The sequence below is a fragment of the Thamnophis elegans genome, chromosome 1 (genome assembly GCF_009769535.1).
Source record: "Thamnophis elegans isolate rThaEle1 chromosome 1, rThaEle1.pri, whole genome shotgun sequence".
Lineage (NCBI taxonomy): Eukaryota > Metazoa > Chordata > Lepidosauria > Squamata > Colubridae > Thamnophis > Thamnophis elegans.
Genome location: NC_045541.1, coordinates 69,834,977 through 69,859,305, shown reverse-complemented (window position 1 = coordinate 69,859,305; position 24,329 = coordinate 69,834,977). Strand labels below are relative to the sequence as shown.

The 24,329-nt window shown below is 39.6% G+C and overlaps 1 protein-coding gene and 1 pseudogene across 1 annotated transcript; both read right to left on the bottom strand.

Moving 5' to 3' along the window:
• Positions 1 to 14,987: 14,987 nt before the first annotated feature.
• Positions 14,988 to 15,931, bottom strand: LOC116505202 (annotated as a pseudogene).
• A 5,448-nt stretch (positions 15,932 to 21,379) lies between these two features.
• LOC116505186 (olfactory receptor 9G4-like) lies at positions 21,380 to 22,321 on the bottom strand. Its single transcript, XM_032212432.1, has one exon. It carries the CDS (start codon positions 22,319 to 22,321, stop codon positions 21,380 to 21,382), a length of 942 nt encoding a protein of 313 aa, XP_032068323.1.
• Positions 22,322 to 24,329: the final 2,008 nt, after the last annotated feature.

Genomic DNA, 24,329 nt, shown 5'->3' with positions numbered 1-24,329 from the left:
TGTTTTGCATTCTAAGACAAACCATTTTTGTGCTTCAGAGACACATCACTGCCTTTCAAGCACATCCCAGTGTTATAAAATCACTTTTAAATCAATATAATAAACCATCTCAATATTTGTAAAAGCTTAATTTTGTTGGAGGAAGGAAAAGGTGACGGCTTGCAATGGCTCCACTTTATAGCATCCCAAATTAAGAAAAAAATCATTCAAAGTTATAACTGCACTGAAAAGAATGAGTTATGACCAATTTTTACACTTTTGACCATTGTGGCACCCTCAAAATCATGTGATCAAATTCAGACACTAACAACTGACTCATATTTAGGATGGTTCTTACTTTCCTGGGGTCATGTGATCATGTTTTGAGATCTTCTAACAAGAAAAGTCAATGAAGAAGCCAGGTTCATTTAAACCCATGTTACTAACTTAACAGTGCAGTGATTCACTGACAACTGTGGCAAGGAAGATCATAAAATGGGGAAAAACTCATTTAACAAATGTTCCACTTAGCAACAGATATTTTGGAGGCAATTATGGTCAAAAGTTGAGGACTACCTGTACAACTCTTTGGTCTTAAATATACTTATATCAGCATCTCACAATGAGAAGTCACAGAAGTCTGGAATAATATGCAATGTGTAACAAAGGAGGTAAAGTGCACCTGTTCAACCGTATAACTTTAGCCTTTAGGAGAAGAGCAAAAATGCTTCAAAATTGGTCCAATTGTTCTAAATGTATTTTAAATGTAAATAAAAACGACTGAATACCATGCACTGTGACAACAGACCACCAGACCATTGCCCTAGAATTGACAAGGGAAAAGATATGAATATTCTTAAACAGAGATGCTTCTCTTCCTAAATATTTTTGCCAACAATTCAATTGTCTAGATTCATAAAGACCTTGCAATGCATTCTGATAGTATCGGGAACTGCATAAATGAATCTGCATTTATCAGATTCTTATTTCATTTTATCTGCTGAGTTAAATTCTTTCCAATAGGCTCAAAGCAGTACAGCTGGTTCCTCTTAATATATGTTCACTCCAGCTTTGTGAGGTAGGACAGAGTAAGAGAAAGTGACAAGTCAATCAGTGAATTTTAAAATGGAGTAAAATCTGAAAGTGGCAATTTATTCCATGCCATGTACATTCAACGGAACTCTCAGATTGGAAGGAATCACTGCATCCCGCATCTTCATTGAGAGAGGATTTTCTCCCCTATATATCCATAATTAACTTATCCAAGGAGTTTGCATTCAGAAACGTCCGAACTTGCATCAGATTTGTATGTGAATATGCTCCTGGACTTTGTTTTCAGCCTTGCTTTTTGGTTCAGGACTCTCCGCCTCTAAAATCAGAGCAAATATCAACTGTCTTCTCTATCATAATACTGATAAAATAGTATTACAATAGCAGTAGTACAATAGAGTAATGTATCCATTTTTGCTGATGTTAATTACTTTGTTCTGGAACACATTCAGTATTCAACCTTTTAAGCTTACTTGCTTAATGCATTCAAAGTCTTCAATTAACATAAATTACCTTGAACCCAAATTCTTCCCTTCAGTACTGTGATGTCCATAGAATCTAATACAAAGTTGCCCTTCTTTGTTGAAAAACCCATATTCTTGACCCTTGAAATCCTTCTCTAGAAAACAAGAATTCAATATTTTTGTATCTTCTTTGAAGTTTCTATTTGTCATACAATCCTCTAGCTCTCAAGATCACAGGGTTCTAACTCAGTCTCTCTATCAAGCATCACTATGTACAGGAAATTATAGTAAACTACCTTTAATCCAAATTGTATTTGATTGTCCACAAAGTGAAGATTCAGAAGTCAGCTTCCACTATGCTTGTAACTGCTTCTGGGGGAAATCAGAAGTTGGAAAAGTGAACACCTTGAAACGTCTTCTCTTCTTTTCTTCCTCTACAATGGACCCATTTGAGCCAGCCTCTGACAGCCTTGGCAATCAGCTGTGAGAAGAGGGGCCATGGGAGGACTAGAGTAGACCTAGTTCTTAGAATGGTAGAAGCTTAGGAGAGGAACATCTCCCTAAATGATGCCTCATGATGCCACACTTACCTGAATGAAGCCAAGTACATTTTCCTGCTAAGATCCTTTGAGCAACAGAACACCCTATATATGAATCTTATTTTTCCCCAAGTAAAAAAACCTCCCTCAGATTAGGCAGCCTCAGTTCCCTACAGAAGCAATTGTCCTCTTGATAATCTGAAATGGGAATATTATTATCACGCCAAAAGATTTTTTTCTTTATGCTCCCAAGGGAGTTTTATCTTGCATAAGAACAAAACAAAACACTGTCCCCTGTGCTAGCCAGGTTCTTCAGGTAAACAATCAACTTCTACCTTGAGAGCTCTTGGAAATTCAGCTGTAAACCAGGGGTGTGTTTCAAAAACTTTTACTACTGGTTCGGTGGGCATGGCTTGATGGTGGCATGGCTTGATGGTCATGTGACTGGACAGATGTGGCTTCATGGCCATGTGACTGGTTGGTCATGTGACTGGGTGGGCACAGCTGCTTGGTCATGTGATTGTGTGGACATGGCCAACTTGACATCACTCATGTCAAGGGCGCCTTGCCTGGCCTCTCTTCGCCTCAAAGGCCTCAATGAGCCGAGGTGGCGCAGTGGTTAGAGTGCTGTACTGCAGCCACTTCAGCTGACTGTTATTTGCAGTTCAGCGGTTCAAATCTCACTGGCTCAGGGTTGGCTCAGCCTTCCATCCTTCTGAGGTGTGTAAAATGAGGACCCAGACTGTGGGGGCAATATGCTGACTCTGTAAACCGCTTAGAGAGGGCTGAAAGCCCTATGAAGCGTTATATAAGTCTAACTGCTATTGCTATTGCTAATGAGATACAATTTTTCTGTCTGTTTATTTACTACTAAACATCCAAAATATACTATTTAATCCTATGTATACAGTATATGCCATATGTGTACATACATATTACATAGCATAGTGTATAGGCACACAAAAAGATAAATTATAATATATCTAGTATATATACTCTACACACATACACACAAACTCATTTGCAATAGGTACACGATATTTGATCTAACTTCTCATATCTGGTAAAGAAGTCCATTGCACACAAATGTTGACACTATTTTTAATTACTATTTAAACTGTGGAAATTTGGATAACACCAATAGGCATCAGAGGAAGAGGAGGAGGTGGTTAGATAGATTTGAGCCAAATATGACAAAATAATCCATATGATTAGAATAGAATAGAATAGAATAGAATAGAATAGAATAGAATAGAATAGAATAGAATTCTTTATTGGCCAAGTGTGATTAAACACACAAGGAATTTGTCTTTGGTGCACATGATCTCATTATTTTTACTTTTACTTTTGCCTTTATTTGTATGCCGCCCTTTTCCCTAAGGGGACCCAGGGCGGCTCACAATTCAAAAGGGAGGGGGAAACAACAAACAATAAACAATACAGCATATTAAAAGAGAAAAAACGCAACAATCACACCATTCGAGTGGGGCTATAATCTTAACCCCAGGCCAGCCGGGACAGCCAGATCTTTACAGCAGCGCGGAAGGATTGGAGGGTGGTGAGGGTCCGAATCTCCACGGGGAGTTTGTTCCAAAGGGACGGATCAGCCACCGAGAAAGCCCTCCTCCGGGTAGTTGCCAGTTTGCACTGGCTAGAAGATGGGATTCGGAGGAGACCTAATCGATGCGATCGAATCGGTCTGGTGGAGGTAATTGGCAGTAGGCGGTCTCTCAAGTACCCAGGCCCACTACCATGAAGGGCTTTATAGGTGATAAGTAGCACCTTGAAGTGCACCCGGAGATCAACAGGCAGCCAGCGCAGCTTGCGGAGGATAGGTGTTACGTGGGTGAACCGAGGTGCACCCACTATCGCTCACGCGGCCGCGTTCTGGACTAGCTGGAGTCGCGCGAATGCTCTTCAAGGGCAGCCCCATGTAGAGCACATTGCAATATTCCAGCCTAGAGGTCACAAGGGCATGAGTGACTGTTGTGAGGGCCTCCCGGTTCAGGTAGGGACGCAACTGGTGTACCAGGCGAACCTGGGCAAATGCCCCCCTGGTCACAGCTGACAAATGATGTTCGAAGGTCAGCTGTGGGTCCAGGAGGACTCCCAAGTTGCGAACCCTGTCTGAGGGGTGTATAGTTTTGACCCCCCAGCCTGAGAGATGGAGTACTTGGCCAATTCTTGGGAGGGAAACACAACAGCCACTCGGTCTTTTCTGGATTGAGCACAAGCTTGTTGACCCCCATCCAGTCTTTAACAGCATCCAGCCCCTGGCTCATCACATCCATCGCTTCGTTGAGTTGGCACGGGGCGGACAGATACAATTGAGATCGTCCGCATATTGATGGTACTTTATCCCGTGCCGTCGAATGATCTCACCCAGCGGTTTCATGTAGATGTTGAAAAGAAGGGGGGACAGGACCCGAACCCTGAGGCACCCCACACTTTAGGGGCCTAGGGGTCGATCTCTGCTCCCCAACTAACACCGACTGCGACCTGTCCGAGAGGTAAGAGGAGAACCACTGTAAAACAGCGCCTCCCACCCCTACCTCCCGCAGTCGTCGCAGAAGGATACCATGGTCGATGGTATCGAAAGCCGCCGAGAGGTCAAGGAGCACTAGGATGGAGGCGTGGCCTCCATCCCTGGCTCTCCAGAGAGGCTATGTATAAGAAGGTTCCCAATATAAGGTTTCCTGCTGGGGCAGGGGGTTGGACCAGCCCCAGATTGCTGTGCTGTTTCAAAGCATCTTCTGAAGCCACGTCTCATGCCAGGGTTAGCAGTCCTTCTCTTCCCTTTCTTCTCTCAAAGAAAAGAAAAGAAAGGTGTTCAGTTTTTAATATTTGAATATATCTTCTTATAAACATACTAGTAATAATGTATTAGAATATTTCCTTTTGCCCTCCCTCCCTCCCAGACGAACTGGACCAAATTGGTAGGAACCCACCTCTGCGGTAAACCTCACTTGCCTTAGGGCCTTATCAAGTGATTCTGATTACCAATAATCAAAAAAAATCTGTTTAGAGACTTCCTGGGGCGTGGCCTGTTGCCGAGGAGGGCTCCACCGAGCTCCTCAGAGATCTGGTCTGTATATCTAAATAAGATCATAGATAGCACCCCTTTTTGGCAAAAAAAGGGGCAGGGAGCAGCTCTGTAGGCGAGGGTCTATTCGTAAGCCACAGCCTTTTTCTTTTTTTTGGCTGTGGACAGAGATTAGATTCAGCTGGAGCAGAGCTTTTATCTCCAGCCAGTTCTTCTCAGCTGCCTTTTTTTTTTTGGCAGCCCCAGACAGGCTAGCCCCCCCCAGGACAAAACAAAGTTTTTCAAGCTAGAATTGATACGGGCGGGTCCCACCCCTGTGAGATTTATGCTTTTATTACTATCTTAAATACCAGCACCATTTGTTTTAGAGACTTCTTTGTCTAAATGATTTCAAAATGGCGATTTCTCTCCGTGGATGATTGATAGTGGATGTACTTAGCCGGTTTTACCTTCCTGCAGACCGCTCCTTAACAAAATAAACTCTTTTTCTTGGAAATAGAGGGGAGCAAAGCGCTGCTTACTTGTTTATTTATTATGGCACCCAGGTCAAAGAAGCGTCTTGCTACAAATGTGTCTAAAGAATTTAAAGAATTTTTACTGGAACCACAACCTTTGTCTCCTATGCCCTCTACTGGAGAATTTCTAACACAGGAATATTTCTTTAAAATGTTTAATGCCTTTAAACAAGAAATTAAGGAATTTGTATGGGAACTTTATGATGATTTAAAGTCTAAAGTTAATCAAATGAAGGCGAATACGTTTGCAGCCGTGTCTGCCCTGTCAGATTACTCTGCTGAAATAGAGAACAAATTGGAAAGTTTGGAGAAGGCTAATTTTAATTTGACTACCAATATTCAAATTTTACAACAAAAAATTAGAGACAATGAAGAAGAGCTCATGATGATAAATTTTAATAGGAAGGCATTTGCAATAAGAGTCAGAGGATTCCGTGAAAAGGAGCAAGAGAATTTGAAACAGACCTTTGCTGAAGCCTTCAGCGATGCGGTGGGAAGCCCGGGACTTAACTTTGATTGGCAGATTCGGAAAATCTATCGCCAGAACTCATTGATAGCGGAACAGCGACAGCTCCCGAGGGACATAATTATATATTTTTCTACAAAAGAATCTAGAAATGCGATTGTGCAAAAGTTTTATAATAACAGTCTCCGAGTTGATGGCCAGAACTTGATTGTCTTCAAAGAAATACCTTTCCAGATGTTAAAGGCAAGAAGGGATTACACCTTTTTAACTAAGGAGCTTAGGAGTCAACAGATTCGATACAGATGGGAGGCCCCTGCCGGCATCACGGTTACATTTGAGAATCAAAGATTTTGTCTTAACTCTGTTTTGGAGGATCAAGATTTCTATTGCAGGATTCTGAAGGCGGGACTTCCTGACTCGCTTGGAAGAGAGGAGAGACAAGCGGAAGGAGAAGGCAAACAGCAGGCCATGTGGCTGCAAGATGGAGGGGGGTAGCCCTTCCTCCCTCGGAGAAGCAGAAAAACGGAGATCGAGAATTTAGACATTTTAAAATACTCGCCAAAGTTGAGGACTGAATGGGGGTTTGAGACCTCTCTCCGGTAGAAAAAGCGGACTAATTCTTATTAGAAGGGAAAGCTGGGTGAAACTACTTTGAGCTAGATTTTAAATTAACATTAGCATAAATTTGATAGTGGTAAACATCAGACAAGCAAGGGATGAGGGTAAAATATATGTGGAATGATTTACGTTGTTTAAGGCTTATTAGAACAGAAAGCCGGATGGGATTATCTTAAGATAAGTGTAAAAGAATGCGGAATGATTTATGCTGTTTAAACTTTGTTAGAAGGGATTACTTTAAAACAGAAGGTTAACTGACTCTTGCTGAAAGTATTGTTGAATATGTGGAATGGTCCATGCTATTTAACTTTATTAGAAGGGAAAGTTGGTTGAAATTGCTTTGAGTTAGATTTTAAACAAATGCTAGTATAAATTTGATAGTGGTAAATATTAGACAAGTAAGGGATGAGGGTAAAATGCATGTGGAATGAACTACGTTATTTAAATCCTATCAGAAGAGAAAGTCGGTTGGAATTATCTTAAGATAGAAATTGATTTCTGTGTAAAGTAATATTTGATCTACGCTGCTTAATTTTACTAAGAAGGGGAAGCTTGGCTAGACTATTTTGAATTACTGTTTGAAAAGGAGGTTAAGAAAGATCACTTACGCTGTTCAAATTTTACTAGAAGGGAAGTTTGATTTCTCTTCTGTAAAGTCATATTTGAATATGTGGCATGAACCACGTAGCTTAAATCTTATCGGAAGGGATCATGAGGTTTAGGAAGAGGAACGGGAGAGTCTACAGAAGGTTGGGGTAAATAGCAAAGAAGTAAGAGACGAGAATAAAATATAGATAGAATGATTTATACTATTTAAGCATAGATAAAGATGGGGGGCTGAGATCAACACAAAGAGTGGTTTCTTTTTTCTCTTTTTCTTCTTTTTTCTTTTCTCTTTTTTTTTCTCTCTTCTTTTTTTTTCTGTTTTTCTTTCTTTTGACATATTACTTTTATTTTTTAATCCATATGTATACAAGATATTTTAGACAGAAGGTAGTGCCAGGTGTGGGCCCTGGGAAGTCGGGAGGATTGGGGATGGGGATTTGTGGGGGGGGGGTGGGGGGGTGTTAAAATAGTCTTAATAAGAATAAGAATGTACTTATATACGGTGGTTTTTTCTTTCTTTTATTTTTTTTTTCTTTTTCTTGGTTCATTTTACTTTTATCAGATCAAACAACACTCGAATAAAGGCATACACCAAGGAGGGAGGTAGAGGGAAAGAAGAGGAAGGAGTAAGGAAGGAGTAAGGGGAATGTAAGGAGGGTGTCTGGGGAGTAAGGGGAGAAAGGTTTGTGGGGAAAGGGAAGTAGGAGGGGAGTGTTAGAGGGAGAAAGGAAAGTTGGAGGGGGTAGATGGGGTGTATGGAGGATGGAAGGGTTAGGTGGGGTTGTGAATGATGAGTTGTGTTTCCTTTTTATTTGTTCGTTTTATTTCCTTTTTCTTTTTTTCTTTTCTTATAGTAAATACCCTGTATATAAGTGATTGCAAATGGAATCTGAAAAATGAATAAAATATATTTATACAAAAAAAATCTGTTTATTGGTAATAACCAGTCTTTTATTTTTATTTTTTATGATTATTTAATTGTTTATTTAAACAGGTTTTACCAAACAGGGAAACAGCAAAAGAAAGTCAAAAAGAAGACAAAAAGGTAGATATTTTTATTGCAGTTTTAGAGAAAATGTTAAATTACTGTACAAATGAAAGGAAAGAATAGGAAATTGATTTATTTGTCCTTGGTTAAATGTATTATATTCTTATTTCTGATAACTTTTAATGGACTTTTGCTTAGAATTGAATGATGTGGTTTTATTAATTGTTTTCTATTTATTAATAGATAAAAGATGAGATATGGGATAAGGATATTATCACTGTTAGAGACAGTGATAATTTATATTTCTTTTTCCATTCTCTCTTTTTCTCCCCTTCTCTCTACCCACAAACACATTTTTCCTTAATTTGCATTAGTTTTTAATCTTTGTATTTTTAAACTTTAATCAAAATATTAAAATTATTATTAAAAAAGAAATACTGCAGAAGATTCTCAAATGAGGGAGCCAGACGTTATTAGCTACAATATCAGAAATGTCACATTGAGTCTGCTTCTATAGATAGACTGTGTCCAAAAGATGTTAAATCTGACCCAGAAATACTAGAACCAGAAATACTGGATACGGTAGTTTTTAAAAATGGGTATTACAAAATAAAGAAGGCAATTAAAGTGGAATTACAAATGGCAAGTCAAGGGAATGACAAGGCAAAGAACATTTTACTGGGCATGCAAAAGATGCTGATTAAAGTTTCCAAGAAGGGGATGGACCATGGTATCCTTCTGCGACGACTGCGGGAGGTGGGGGTGGGAGGCACTGTTTTACAGTGGTTCTCCTCCTACCTCTCGGACAGGTCGCAGTCGGTGTTAGTGGGGGGGCAGAGATCGACCCCCAGGCCCCTAACATATGGGATGCCGCAGGGTTCAGTCTTATCCCCCCTACTATTTAACATCTACATGAAACCGCTGGGTGAGATCATTCGGAGGCACGGGATAAGATACCATCAATACTCGGACGATACTCAGTTGTATCTGTCCGCCCCGTGCCAACTCAATGAAGCGGTGGACGTGATAAACCGGGGCCTTGAGGCCGTTATGAACTGGATGAGGGCTAACAAACTTGTACTCAACCCGGAGAAGACCGAGTGGCTGTTGTGTTTTCCTCCCAATAATTCGATCAGTGTTCCATCGCTCAGGCTGGGGGGTCAAATTTTATACCCCTCAGAGAGGGTTCGCAACTTGAAGAGCATCCGGCGACTTCAGCTAGTCCAGAACGCGGCCGCGCGAGTGATCATGGGCGCACCACGGTTCGCCCATATAACACCAATCCTCCGTGAGCTGCGCTGGCTACCTGTTGATCGTCGGGTGCACTTCAAGGTCTTACTTACCACCTATAAAGCGCTCCATGGTAGTGGATCTGACTATTTGAGAGACCGCCTCCTGCCAATTACCTCCCTGCGTCCCATCAGATCGCACAGAGTAGGCCTCCTCCGAATTCCATCCGCCAGTCAGTGCCGACTGGCGACTACGCGGAGGAGAGCCTTCTCAGTTGCTGCTCCGACATTATGGAACAACCTCCCCGTGGAGATCCGTACCCTCACCACAGTCCAGGCCTTCCGCACAGCCCTTAAGAACTGGCTATCCCGTCAGGCCTGGGGATAGGATTACTCTCACCCCGCCCGAATGTTGAGTGAATGTTGTGTTTTTATGATCAATTTTCTTTTAATCACGATTCTTTTCTTTTTAAGTCTTGTCTTGCACTCCCTTCCCTTCACTGTTGTAAGCCGCCCTGAGTCCCCTCAGGGAAAAGGGCGGCATATAAATTTCCAATAAAATCCTAAAAAAAAATCCTAAAATCCTCCTGGATCCACAGCTGACTTTCGACCACCATTTGACGGCTGTGACCAGGGGGGCATTTGCCCAGGTTCGCCTGGTGCGCCAGTTGCGACCCTACCTGAACCGGGAGGCCCTCACAACAGTCACTCGGGCCCTTGTGACCTCTAGGCTGGAATACTGCAATGTGCTCTACATGGGGCTGCCCTTGAAGAGCATCCGGAGACTTCAGCTAGTCCAGAACGCGGCCGCGCGAGTGATTGTGGGTGCACCTCGGTTCGCCCACATAACACCTATCCTCCGCGAGCTGCGCTGGCTACCTGTTGATCTCCGGGTGCGCTTCAAGGTGCTACTTGTCACTCATAAAGCCCTCCATGGTAGTGGATCTGCGTACTTGAGAGACCGCCTCCTGCCAATTACCTCCCTGCGACCAATTAGATCGCATAGATTAGGCCTCCTCTGAGTTCCATCTGCCAGTCAGTGCTGACTGGCAACCACACGGAGGAGAGCCTTTTCAGTAGTAGCTCCGACCCTTTGGAACGATCTCCCCGTGGAGATTCGTACCCTCACCACCGTCCAGACCTTCCGCGCAGCCCTTAAGACCTGGCTAGCCCATCAGGCCTGGGGATAAAGATAATATGTCCCCACCCGAATGATGAATGAATGTTGCTTACTATTTTACTTTTATGTATTGTTTGCATCTATTGTCTGTACCCTCCCTTCCTTATTTTATGTAAGCCGCCCTGAGTCCCCTCAGGGAAAAGGGCGGCCTATAAATACTAATAAAATCCTAAAATCCTAAAAAAAAAAAGAGAGAAAAACTGCAAAAGGACCAAAGCCAGTGACATCTGAATGAGTTAAAGATCAGGATTTTTAGAAGTAATAGGAAGGAGTATAGAGTTGATTTGGTTGATCAAAGTTAAGATAACATTTTACAAAGTTCTGATAGCCCTTTATGAACTTTCCACTGGTACCAGGATTGAAAAGTTGATGATTTATGGATTTGCAAGTAAACAAGGGTTGGGTTATGGGAAGAAGAAGAAGCATTTGTTTGATAAAGATTGAAAGTCCTTTCTTTATATGTTTTCTTTGTCTTTGGTCTTTTTTGCATTTTTTCTTTTTAATTCTATTTCTGATTTTAATTTATATTAGCTTTTACCACTGTAATTAAAATATTTAATAAAATTATGAAATAAAGTATATCACAAAAAGATTATGAATAAAAATGAGTATGTTGTCTTTCTTGAGATGGAAAAGGCGGCTTATTATCTGAGATTTCAGAATATTGTAGAAGAGAAAGAGGAAGACCTGGTTGAGGTGATGATAGAGCTGCTGGCTGGAGTCTTACAGAAAGATAATGATGTACAAAGAGAAATAGGCGCAATTCCGTATGAACTATGCAGGAAGGAATAAATTACCAAAAGAGGTGCATGTGAAGAAGACACTAAGAGATGAAATACACAAAAGGACTAGAGATGAGCCTATGAAGTACAAAGGGAGAGAAATTCTGATCTTAAAACCTAGGAGTGTTAGAGAGCAGAGGAGACAGTATCAATTATTGACAGCACAACTGATTAAATATAATGTGTCATTCAGATGGCTGATACCAGTAGGAATTCTGGTTATCTGGCAAGACAAAAAAAATTAGGGTGGATTCCTTAAATAAAGCATGAATTTTTTGAACATCCTTTTACTGCAAATGAAGAACAGGAAAGCAGAGAGGAGATAGAAAGTAAAAGGATGAATTGCAAGTAGATGAAAAGCTTTAGATCAAGAAGAAAGAGAGAGAATGGGAAATGAGTGGGCAGAACAAGAAGGTGCAAGAACAAAAGGACAGAGAGAGAGAGATAAGAACAATTAGAAGGGAAAGACCTATATATAAATGAAAAGATGAATGAGAAAGCAAAGATGCTATCTGTGAACATAAATGGATTGAATTCCCCCACAAAATGAAAAAAAAACCTTCACAAAACTACAAAGATTAAAATTGGATCTAATTTTCCTTCAAGAAATGCATATTAAAAGCAACACGGCAATCTATTGGAATACTCCAAAACTGGAAAATTGTACTCATCGCTAGCACACCAAAAGAAAGAGGGGTGGCACAATATGTCAGAGAATCGTTAAAAACCAAGCAAATATACGCAGATGAAGAAGGGAGAATACTAATGATGGCCATGTTAATAAACTAGAAACAAACTCTCTTGACTGCAATATATGCTCAAGTAATAAGCAGGAAGATAAAAAGATAACTGAAATTGACTATGAAAATATATGTATAATAGGGGACTTCAATGCAATTGTGAATGTTAAAATAGCTTATAGAAGTAGCAAAAGAAGTAAAAAAATAAGAACACTTCCAAAAACCATTTTTGAAATGACACAAGAAATAGGCCTACAGGATGCATGGAGAGAACAAAACCCAAACACAATAGACATGGTGGGGATGACGTCAGAAATGAGAGCAGATGTCCAAGAGGTAGACATAGCAACGAACATATGGGCAGACCACAACCCCATAAAAGTTACATGGAAGGGAGAAAAGAAGAAACTGAGATAGACAATGAATCCAACTATTTTAAAAGACAAAGAGTTCACATAAATGATGGAAAAAGAAATGGAATTTTCTTTAAAGAAAACAGAAAAGAAGAAACATCACTGCAAAATGTCTGGGATACGGCAAAAGCATAAACGCGAGACTTAGCAATAACATATAGCAAGAAAAAGCAAGAAAAAGAAACAACAGCAAAATATATTACAAGAAGAGCTTAAAAGATTAGAGATAAAACTGCAGAAGGACCCGCAAAAAAACAAGATGAAAGAAAAAATCGACTTAACAAATCATAAATTGAATTTAATAGTGCAAGATGAAATGGCACAAAAAATTAAAATAGTGAAACAAAACTTGTTTGGGGCAAAGAAATTACAAGTTAATGATGTCAGCAGCATACAAAGAAAACCTGTACAAAATGTTCTATAGATGGCACTTGCCACCAGCAAGAATGGCAAAAATGTTCCCGAATGTGTCACCAGAGTGCTTGGAATGTAAACAGGTATCAGGATCCTACTACCATATGTGATAAATCTAACAGCAAAAAATATTGGTTAAAGATAAAAAGTGGTTAGAAGAGATGATAGCACAACAAATAGATCTAAAACCAGAACTGTTCTAATTAGATATACTACTGGGGAAATACAACAAAAGAATTATGTACTTAATGTTACATGTAATAACAGCAGCAAGAATCACATATACACAAAATTGGAAAAATAAAAGTATACTTATAGATGAAAAGGTAATAAAGAAAATATTGGAATGCGCCAAAATGGACAGGTTAACAATGGAAATTAAGGATAAAGAGGAAACAAAGTATTACTTAACAATGGGACTTATTGTACAAATGGTTAGATGACGAGTGCAGAGATTAGTAATTTAAGAACGAAAGAAGATTAACAAAATAGAAATAAATGCAGATAGATAGATAGATAGATAGATAGATAGATAGATAGATAGATAGATAGATAGATAGATAGATAGATAGGCATATACAGTATATTATAAGTAATATTACTATTGGACTGTACTTGACTAGAGATTAAAGTGTATAGAGTGACAAGTGTATAGATTATTATGCTATAACTATGAGATTAATGGTTATAACTATGATCTAAAATATTATGTATATTTAAAAGAGACTACATTGTATGATTATGAGAACAATGATTATAATTAGAGTGTACAATACTATATATACATTAAAAATACTTGATACAGACAGTACACTGCTGTTGCAAAAATGGAAACTTGATGTATAATAAAGGAAAATGTATAATAAAAAATATATTTGTTAAAAAATGAGTATGTTGTAAACCCATCCGATGTGTGTGATTGCCTTCCCCTTTCATCCTTTTCATAATCACAATTTGTTTATAAGGAAAGAAGAAGAAAGACATTTGCAGTTTTCAGTACTAAAAGAAATAATACATGCTAATATTTTAAAGAATGCACTGAAACTCCTGTGGCACATAGTATTTCATTCCATAACTTTCTAACTGATGAAATGGTTTCCAGAGATATTAGAGTTCTATTGCATGTAGATCCTAATGCTGTCCATCCACCCAATAGGAAAATTAATACTAATTCTTAGCTTCCAGTATTTAATACTTGACAATAGGAAAGCATAATGATATCGCTCCAGATTCCAAAAACTTAATCTGCCTTCATGAATTGGCAATTGCATTTTCTATATTCTTTAAATTGAAGTGCCCTATGGGGGAGGGGAGAAACAAATCTTTTCCCTATGCTAAATAGGTTCTATGGGAAAGCCAACTTTAAACATTGGGAGAAAGATTATGATATGAAAAAACTGGAGGGAAGTAGGAATATTGATTTTGGACCAAGTGATAAATGATAAAGATGAATATAATCTGTCAGATTTTAACAACATAAATTGGACCAGAAACATTTTTTGGTTTCTGGATACTCAATATATAAAAATAACTTGTTAAATCCTTTATAGCTAAAAAAAAACCCTATCCACTATTAATTTTTATAGATATTTGTTTCTGGTAAATCAATTTGATATGTAAATGGTAAAGAATGGGTGAAATAATGAATTAGAAATTATTATATTGTCGGGATAATGAGAGTATCTTAACTTTTGTAGAAACTTTAAATTATGAGTTATATAACAACAACAAAATATTTAGTATTTGCTGAACATTACATTTGTATAGAAAGGACTGTCAAACAAAGCATTTTGCTGAAGATATACTGTAATCATTCATCTTTAAAACGTATTTTTAAATGAGGAAATTTTACAAAATGAAGATGGTGGTTAATCACTGAAATAATCTCTCTTATCTCTTGATTCTCTCCAACAACTTTTATTTTGGTAATCCAATCTGGAAAAAGGAAATATCAATGGCATTCATGTGGATGATGTGAATTTTTCCCAGACTTTCTTGAAGGCTGCTTTCACATCTTGTTGCGTAAACTATAAATGAAAGGGTTGACCAGAGGGTTGACAACCGTGTAGAACAGCGCATTTGCCTTGTCTGAATCTGGAGTGTGTTGAGAGTTGGGCCTGGAGTACATGATGAGAATGGAACCATAGAAGAGAATGACTGAGACCAGGTGAGCTGAACAAGTGAAGAAAGCTTTGCGTCTTCCTGCGGCTGAACGGATGCTGACTATGGCTGCCCCAATAGCAATATAGGATCTCAGGATGATAGCTGTGGTTACCAGCAGACTGCAACCCATTGAAGAATATACGATGAGATCATAGATCCCTATGTCATCGCAGGATATCTTCACAAGTGGTGCCACATCACAAAAGTAGTAGTTGATGACATTTTTCCCACAAAATCGTAGGCGGAAAGTATTACTAGTGTGTGCAATGGCATTGGCAAATCCAGCTGCATAAGATGCCATCACAAGCTGAGCACAAAGCTTTTTGGGCATTGCTGTGACGTAAAGGAGTGGATTGCAGATGGCCACATAGCGATCATAGGCCATGAAGGCCAATAAGAAGCATTCAGTGTAGGCCAAGCCAGCAGAGAAGAAAAACTGGGCTGCACAACCAGCTAGAGAAATGTGGTTGTTCTTGGACACACAGTCAAACAAGATCCGAGGAGTGTAGACTGTGGAGTACCAGACGTCCAGGAAGGAAAGGTTGCCAACAAAATAGTACATGGGAGTGTGCAAGCGGGAGTCTAGGTAGATCAGGGCCATAAGGCCCAGGTTCCCAATCAATGTTATGGTGTAGGAGGCCAAGAACAGCACAAAGAAGATAAGGCGTAGAAATGGGTCAGTTGTAAACCCAGACAAGACAAAATCAATAATCAATGTCCGATTTTCTTCCACTTTCACCATTTTCATAAGCAGAACCTGTTTACTGAGCAAAAAGAAATTAGAATTTTGCAGTTTTCAGCCCTGAAATAGGGAATCCCTTCTAACATGTTGAGTGATGTGTTGACACCACCCACAATACATTTGGTAAGAGTTTGACCAATTTTCTCCTAAAATGATTTTGCTTCTCTGTGTTTAATTTGCTGGATATATTTACAGGATTCAGCTTTTAGACAAAAAGGGCAACAGAAGGCTCTCTTTACTTAGGAGCACTCCCTGTATTCGGCTAATCTTCTCTGAATGTGGTCTCAGCATATGTGTGTGCTTGAAGGTTCTTATCAGGACTCAGACTGTTAACAAGGTTGAGGCTGAAGAAAAACTGGAAAGAAGACCCTGAAGAAGGCTGCACTGTGCAGTTGCAGAAACCTTCCAGAACAGGTAACATCAAATGAATTCTACCTCATTGGTGGGATTCAAAAGTTTTATTACTAGTTCTGTGTGCGTGGCTTTGTGGTCGTGATGTGGGTTGGTGGGTGTGGGTTGGTGGGCGTGGCAAGGAAAGATTACTGCAAAATCCCCATTTCCTCCTGTTGGCTGGGACTCGGGAGGAGAGAATAGATGGGGGCAGTCAGAGGTGGTATTTACCGGTTCTCTGAAATACTCAAATTTTCCACTACCGGTTCTCCAGAACTGGTCAGAACCTGCTGAATACCATCTCTGTTCTACATGGTTGCCAAGAAAACTCTATGAACATGCTCATGTAGACACCAAGAGTCAGCCTCTTGGTGGCTGACAAAGGCCCCATTACCTTTTCTAATGGGTCACAGAGCAAATGTAGCATATATTTCACATAAATTTCTCTCCCCTCCTGTTTTGGATTATTCTCCCCATCTGCTTATCATAACAACTTTCTAGAATCAGTAAATCGATAAGTCTGCTCAGGCCTTTAACAAACCTCTCCTTGATTCCCCAGGAAATCTCTTTTGGCAACCATCCCTTTATCTGTTGAATTTTTTTTTAAAACTGATGTAAAAGTTTTAACAGCCTGAGATCCAAAGGATCGGACATTGTTAAGATGGCTGTATATCCAAGGCTTGTATTGATACCATAGTATATGCACATATATATTGTATAAAATATATGTCTGTCCTTTCTTCTTAACTTTTGCTGTGATGGCCCAAGCACTCTGCCAGAGAAAATGGGCTCCCAAACTCTGTTTTCAGTTGCAAAAGCCTCCTGCAACCCTCTGTCAGTGAAAACGGAGTTCGGGAGGGCCCCACATGGCCCCCATGAGCTTCATTTTTGGATGTGACAACCTCCAAAGGCATCCCAGGCAGGTCCTTTGCTATTTCTAAGATAGGCCTGTGGGCCAGATCTGAGCACCCTGCGGGCCGGATCCAGCCCCTGGGCCTTGAGTTTGACACCCTGGACTAATAGAAGTCTCAAATTAGAAAGATGAAGGTCATCCCATTATGTCCTGCATTCAGAGTGGTTGATTTCTGTCACATAATTAGCTGCTCTGAGAAGGGTGCAGTCACAAAAGTACAGCTAGTCCTCAATGTATAACAGTTTGTTTAGTGACCATTCAAATTTGCAATGGCACTAAAAAAAGTAAAAAAAATTCCACACTTACAAGTGTTGCAGCATCCCTATGGTCATGTGATAAAATTCAGATGCTTGGCAACTGATTCATATTTATAAGGGTTCCAGTGTCCCAGGGTCATGTGATCACCTTTTGTGAACTTCTGACAAGCAAAGCCAGATTTACTTAACAACTGTGTTACTAACTTAACAGCTGTAGTGGTTCACGTAACGACTGTGGCAAGAAAAGTTATAAAATGGGACAATAGTCACTTAACAAATGTCTCAATTAACAAGAGAAATTTGGGGCTCAATTGTGATCATAAGTCTAGGACTACCTGCAGTAACTTATATTGAATTAGTATGTAAAGATGCTTCTAGCCCCATTCTCAGCCTTATTTTTTGGCTCCCCTCCTTAATCTGCTTTGGGAACTTTAGGATTAGAGTCTTTAGTCAACCGTGACTTAAGATTCTTCATACATCAGCTAAGCTATTTTGCATTGCTACTTTTGTATTGTTGAAGAATCAATACTTGAATCAAGCTTTCCTATCCTGCTTCTGCCCTCTACACTGATCAGTTCTGGACACAGTTCTCATGATGCTCATCCATCATGGTAACTGCAGGGTTAAATTGACTTGAACTGCAAGGTTTTTGGAAGGAAGACCTGGCTGATACATTCCCTGGAATGGGCCTTGTTCCATCCAAGAAAAGGAAGCACACTGTGGGAGCCCTAGGAAGCAAGCAATGGCAGAGATTTCTTTAAAAAAAAGAAAGAAAAACCTTGCCAGAGAAAGAGCAGGGACATGTCCAGGGAGTCACTAAGAGTCAAGAGACACTTGAAAGCACACTCACACAAAAAAAGAGAATTGAAATATCAAAGCCATATGAATGGTTTTCTTTTGCTTTTCTTTGCTGTGGTTTTAGTCTGTTGCTTTTTCATCACTTGGTTAATGCGACCCTAAACTTGCAACCACTAAAAAGTGGAGAGGTTAATTTGCAATATAACTGGGATTTGAGCCATGATTTTTCTTAGTCACATTAATGCCTCTTCTGTTTTGACATGCCTGATGATCTTTCACAGCATCTGTGGCTTTTGTTAAAGGGAGGATAGAGGCCTATGCTTAATTTTATGAACTTCAGTAGGCATAAGCCCCATCATGAACCCATGAAATGAATTATTTCCACATACTCTATGTGCACATAGGAGAATTTTGGAATTCTGGTTCCAAAGATGCTAGGTCACCTTAAAAATGGCTTTACCCTCAACACAATACATTTGAGAACAATTCCACCACCACCACCACCCCCAAAATAAAGTTATTTCAAAATAACAGAGAATGAAGACTTGGGCTCTCTGGTAGAGAACTAGAGTCCTATCACAGTAAATAGACACCATGTTGTGAAAGACAGAATTAATGGATTTCACAAAACTGGGGCAGTATAAAATCTCCAGTATAATAATGTGCACATCTCTACCACACAGGTGAAATTAGCTACTCTGTTCTGTGATATCTTCAGCATTTAACCTTTTAATTTTGTGATGTGTTCAAACTCCTTATTCAGCCTCAGGCATTGCTGGCCTAACTCCCTCCCATCCCCCTAACTTCTAAAATTACCATCATCTCTTTCGAACACTGAAATTCCTTTCATCTTTCTGAACACCCCCCCCCCCGTACCTTGAAATCCTCCAGAAAATAACAGCACTTGAAGATTTCTTGTATCTTCTCTGACTCTTCTCTCATCCATATAACCCTCTGGCATTTCAGAGTACTCAAGCTATAACTTGGCTTTATTGTTAGACTCCATTCTTTGGGCAGAGAACTATGCTTGTTGTTCTGTTTTATTTTTCCCAAAGTTTGGGACTGAGGTGCAGCTTCCCTCTCCAGATTGCACCAGAATAACCAGGCATGGACCAAGCAGAAAATCCAAAAAGGATTCTTTATAAGGTTGGGAAAAAGAAAGAAGCAGAAGGATTTACTCCCTTTTAGTGAGAGTCCAAATTGATTACTTAAAGTTAGCTGCACTATTCTGTCTACCATTCGGGCCATTCCAGGAATCACAACACTTATGCACAAGCAAAAACAAAGTGTGGGGGGAGGGGTGCCCTGTAGTGTTCTCTAAGCTGTGTACCACTTTGAAAGACTTTTCTATGCCTCAAATAATGGGTCTCCTCCCCTTGCGGGTACCACCAAGGGACCTCGTTTCCATTCAGCGGGGCAGCAAAAGGCCTTTTCGGAGGTTGATTGACTCCTTTCTTTTGGAGAAAGGGGAAAGAAATAGCCTCCAAGCACATGATGCATGGATCTGCTTCTGGAAACCGAACCACTTCTGAACACCTGGAATTTCTTCTCATAGAAAATGGGAATGTATACAAGTGTGAGGCTTGACAGGCTTGACAATCAGTTGTGAAAAGAAGAGCTAAGTGAGGACTATTCTAATCTTAGCTGCAGGAACAATTTTAGAGGGCATCTCCTAAATTATGCCAGAAATATCAAACTTACCTAATACAATTCCCTGCTAAGTCTGTTGGCATAAGTCTATAGATCAGTTTATATGGGAGTCTTGATTCTTCTTCTTCTTCTTCTTCTTCTTCTTCTTCTTCTTCTTCTTCTTCTTCTTCTTCTTCTTCTTCTTCTTCTTCTTCAGTACAGTGAAGCCTCCCTCAAATTAGAAATGCTTAGCTCCCCATGGAAGTACTTAGATGAAATATTTTCTCTTGATCATTTGAAGTAGAAAATGTTAGTATTTTGCCACAAGTTTTTTCTTAACTCCTCCAACACCACCCCCTGAGGCTTCTCTAGGTAAACCATCAGTTTCCACCTTGGGCGCACTTAGAAGTTTAGCTGCAATATCACTTGTCTCAGGGCCTTTTCTAGAAAAACTGTGGAGTGTAGATTGAGGATGATCAGATTATTAATATTTCATACAATAATTTATTTATATGAGACTTATACAGTATATAAGAGAAGAAGCACCATTTTAGGTCTATCATCTTCTCTGCTGGGTTGGCAACTTGAAAAGTTGGCTAATTGTACCACATTTTGCCGAAAATAAGACCAGGTCTTATATTATTTTTTGCTCCAAAAGATGCATTAGGACTTGTATTCTGGTTAGGTCTTATTTTCAGCAAAATACAGTACTAAATGTATCTGTCTGGCTGACGATCTTAATTTATTTCTGGGGTAGGGCTTATATTACGAGCATCCTGAAAAAGTCATGCTAGGGCTTATTTTCCAGTTGGGTCTTTTTTTGGAGGGGGAACAGGGTAGGTAATCCAGGTTCCAATTTATAATGACCTAACCTCAGTCAAAAAGCCACTAAAGAGAGCAATTGATGGTTGTCTTTCCTTCCAAGAGATGATACTTAGTGGAAAAGGAAATGAAGAAGGGGGAATCTATCAATTGCTGGCTTATAAGAACATTACCACTTGCCAGCCATATTGGTAAGGCAGGATAGATGTTGCAACAGTGAACTTCATGCCAGCATATTTTTCTTTCTGATTCCAGAAGTGGATAAATGCATGTCAACATGGCATTGAGAAGTGCACTGCATTACTTTCCAAATTAGAAGACTGAGAGGGAGAAGGTACTTCTTTAATCCCAAACTGTTTTTCCCAAACCCAAATATTTATCTTTCAGGTTCTTTCTGACCAATGATTTCATTCTGATTTCCAGCTTCTCTGGTTATATACCATGGATGGATGGATGGATGGATGGATGGATGGATGGAAGGAAGGAAGGAAGGAAGGAAGGAAGGCAGGCAGGCAGGCAGGCAGGCAGGCAGGCAGGCAGGCAGGCAGGCAGGCAGGCAGGCAGGCTTAGGCTAGATACTATAAATTAATATCTGCATCTGCAACCAAATTTGAATAAAGAATATGTTTGTGATGTTCATTACGGTGCTCGTAATCTCCCCCAGATTTTCTTGAAGGCTGCCTTTACATCTTTGTTGCGTAAACTATAAATGAAAGGGTTAACCAGAGGGTTGACTACCGTATAGAACAATGCATTTGCCTTGTCCCAATTTGCAGTGTGTTGAGAGTTCGATCTGGAATACATGATGAGAATGGAGCCATAGAAGAGAGTGACTGAGATCAGGTGAGCTGAACAAGTGAAGAAAGCTTTGCGTCTCCCTGTAGCTGAGCAGATGCGGATTATGGCTGCTCCAATGCCAATGTAGGAGCTCAGGATCATCACTGTGGTTGCCAGTACATTGCAGCCTATGATAGAATTCTGAATAAGTTCATACAGTTGTGTGTCATCACAGGCCATCTTCACAAGTGGTGGTGCATCACAAAAATAATGGTTAATTACATTGTTGTCATAGAAGCGTAAGCGGAAGATGTTACCAGTGTGTGCAATGGCATTGGCAAAGCCTGCTGTATAAGCTCCTGCCACTAGCTGAACACAGAGCTTCTTGGGCATGGCAGTGGCATAAAGAAGTGGGTTGCAGATGGCCACAAATCGATCATAGGCCATGAAGGCCAATAGGAAGCATTCAATGTAGGCCAAACCAGCAGAGAAGAAGAACTGGGCTGCACAACCAGCTAGGGACATGTGGTTGTTTGTGGACACACAGTCAGACAAGATCCGAGGAGTGTAGACTGTGGAGTACCAGACGTCCAGGAAGGAAAGGCTGCCCAAAAAGAAGTACATGGGTGTGTGCAAGCGGGAGTCCAGGTAGATTAAGGACATGAGACCAAGGTTCCCAATCAGTGTTAGGGTATAGGAGGCCAAGAACAGCACAAAGAAGTTTATGCGTAGAAATGGATCTGTTGTAAACCCAACCAAAACAAATTCAGTAACCAATGTCCGATTGCCTTCCACCTTCTTCATTTTTACAAGCATAACCTGTTTATAGAGGAAAGAAAAGCATTTTTTTTTGTTTTCAACTCTGAAGATTAAATTTATGCTATGATTAGTTTTTTTAATATAGGGTTTTTTTATTTTTATATATCTCATTGAGTGAATGGTTTGATTCCTGGGTGTCATATAGTTCAATACCAATAAACATAACAGTATTATTCCTAGTAATTACATTTCATTTTCATTTTAGTTTCACTAACACCTAATTTCTACTATCATCTTCAATTCTAAATCTTCTCATAGTTCTACCTTACATTGTATAATCTTAACATCTGTTTTTGCTACCCCCCTTTATTTCTACCTCTATTTTACCACCACCCTTTCCCCCCTTCCCCTATCATTCTAATATTCAAAGACCTGATCCTTCCTTTTTTCATTATTCAACATTTTAATGTGCACTTCTAGTAGCAATCATGATCTTTCAAGCATTTATCAAATTACTTAATCCAGCTTTTCACTGTTAATCACATTTTATACATATTTAATGATACCCTTATACAAATTCTGTTTATCTAATTTACAAACTACCGTATTTTTCAGAGTATAAGATGCACTGGAGTATAAGACGCACCAAGAGTTTGAAGGGGCAAATTTTTTAAAAAAGTTTTTGCATTCTGCAGACCTCCCAAAACGGCCTGGTTTTTGTGAAAACGGGCCCATTTTCTTTCAAACAAATTTCATGAATAGCCTTTAGGAGGCTTGAAAGTGCTTCTGGGAGCTTGGGGGGCAAAATTGAGCAAATATAGGGCCCATTTTTTGCTCATTTCTGCCCTCCTCAGCCCATAGGAGAACTCTGAAAGCTTCTTAGAGGCTATGCATGGCCATTTTGGTGAACGGCATGGGGTTTCAGGAGGCAAAAAACTGCTGTATTCAGTTTATAAGATGCACCCAGATTTTCAGCCTCTTTTTTGAGGGAAAAATGTGCGTCTTATACTCTGAAAAATACAGTATTATTCAGCCTCTTTAATTCTAATAATAATATATATTACATTACTACCTTACTAAAATATATAAAAATGATTTTTGTCTCACACCACATACAGAGCAGTTATCCAACCTAACTAGTTCTAATATTCATACACATTATGAAGTATTTTCATAAAATGTTGCTTTACATTCCTTTCCTTTCCCTTTATCCCATATCTTTCACCCTCATCTAAATTTTAATCTTCTTCTTTTTGTTTTCTCCCATACATTTCTTTTAATTCTTTTATTTCACCTACTTTTGAATCTGCATTGTAACTATGCCCTCTAATTTTTTTCTCCCTTCGCCCTTTCCCCCCAGTCTAATGCTATGTCTACCTGTTCGAATCCCTTTTTCTTGTCTCCAGCTGTCTTCCTGTTTTTCCTGTTTCCTTTTCACATCTTTTAGAGTATTTCTCTTCTGCTCTACTCCCTTATTCACCATCAATTGTACTAATATCTTTTTGTTGTTGCCTTCTTCTTGTTGATTTCCCGATGTTGCTGAAAAAAAGAAAAGAAAGATTTTTTTTTCAGCTCTGAAGATTCATGCTATGATTATGAAGCCTAGAAAATCCTCTGACATATTTGGCATGCTGTTACTAATTTTGTCCGAAACTAATTTTACTTCCAGTTGTTGAGCATCCTGTAAATATTTAAGGAGGACTGTGGTCATGCAGTGGTTAGAATACAGTATTGCACATTCATTCTGCCCACAGCCTGGAGTTCAATCCTGATGGGCTTGAGGTTGACTCAGCCTTCCATCCTTCCAAGGTCAATAAAATGATTGTTGGAAGCAATAGGTTGACATTGTAATCTTAGCAGAGATGCTCTAAAGAAGTATCAGGTGGTATATAAGTTTAAGTGCTATTGCTATTGCTAAATGTCTATGGAGATTTTCCGCCATCCAGGCTTTTTCAAAAGACAACTGGAATCTCTTGCTGTTGTTATTAAGGATGCAGGGTTTACATGTAGTTGACAATGTTGGGTCCCTCTTGTATTAGGCCTACTGGAGTCT

What these genes read in the sequence shown, in the direction of transcription:
- LOC116505186 (XM_032212432.1), bottom strand. Translation starts at nt 22,321, where the DNA reads ATGAAGAAGGTGGAAGGCAATCGGACATTGGTTACTGAATTTGTTTTG.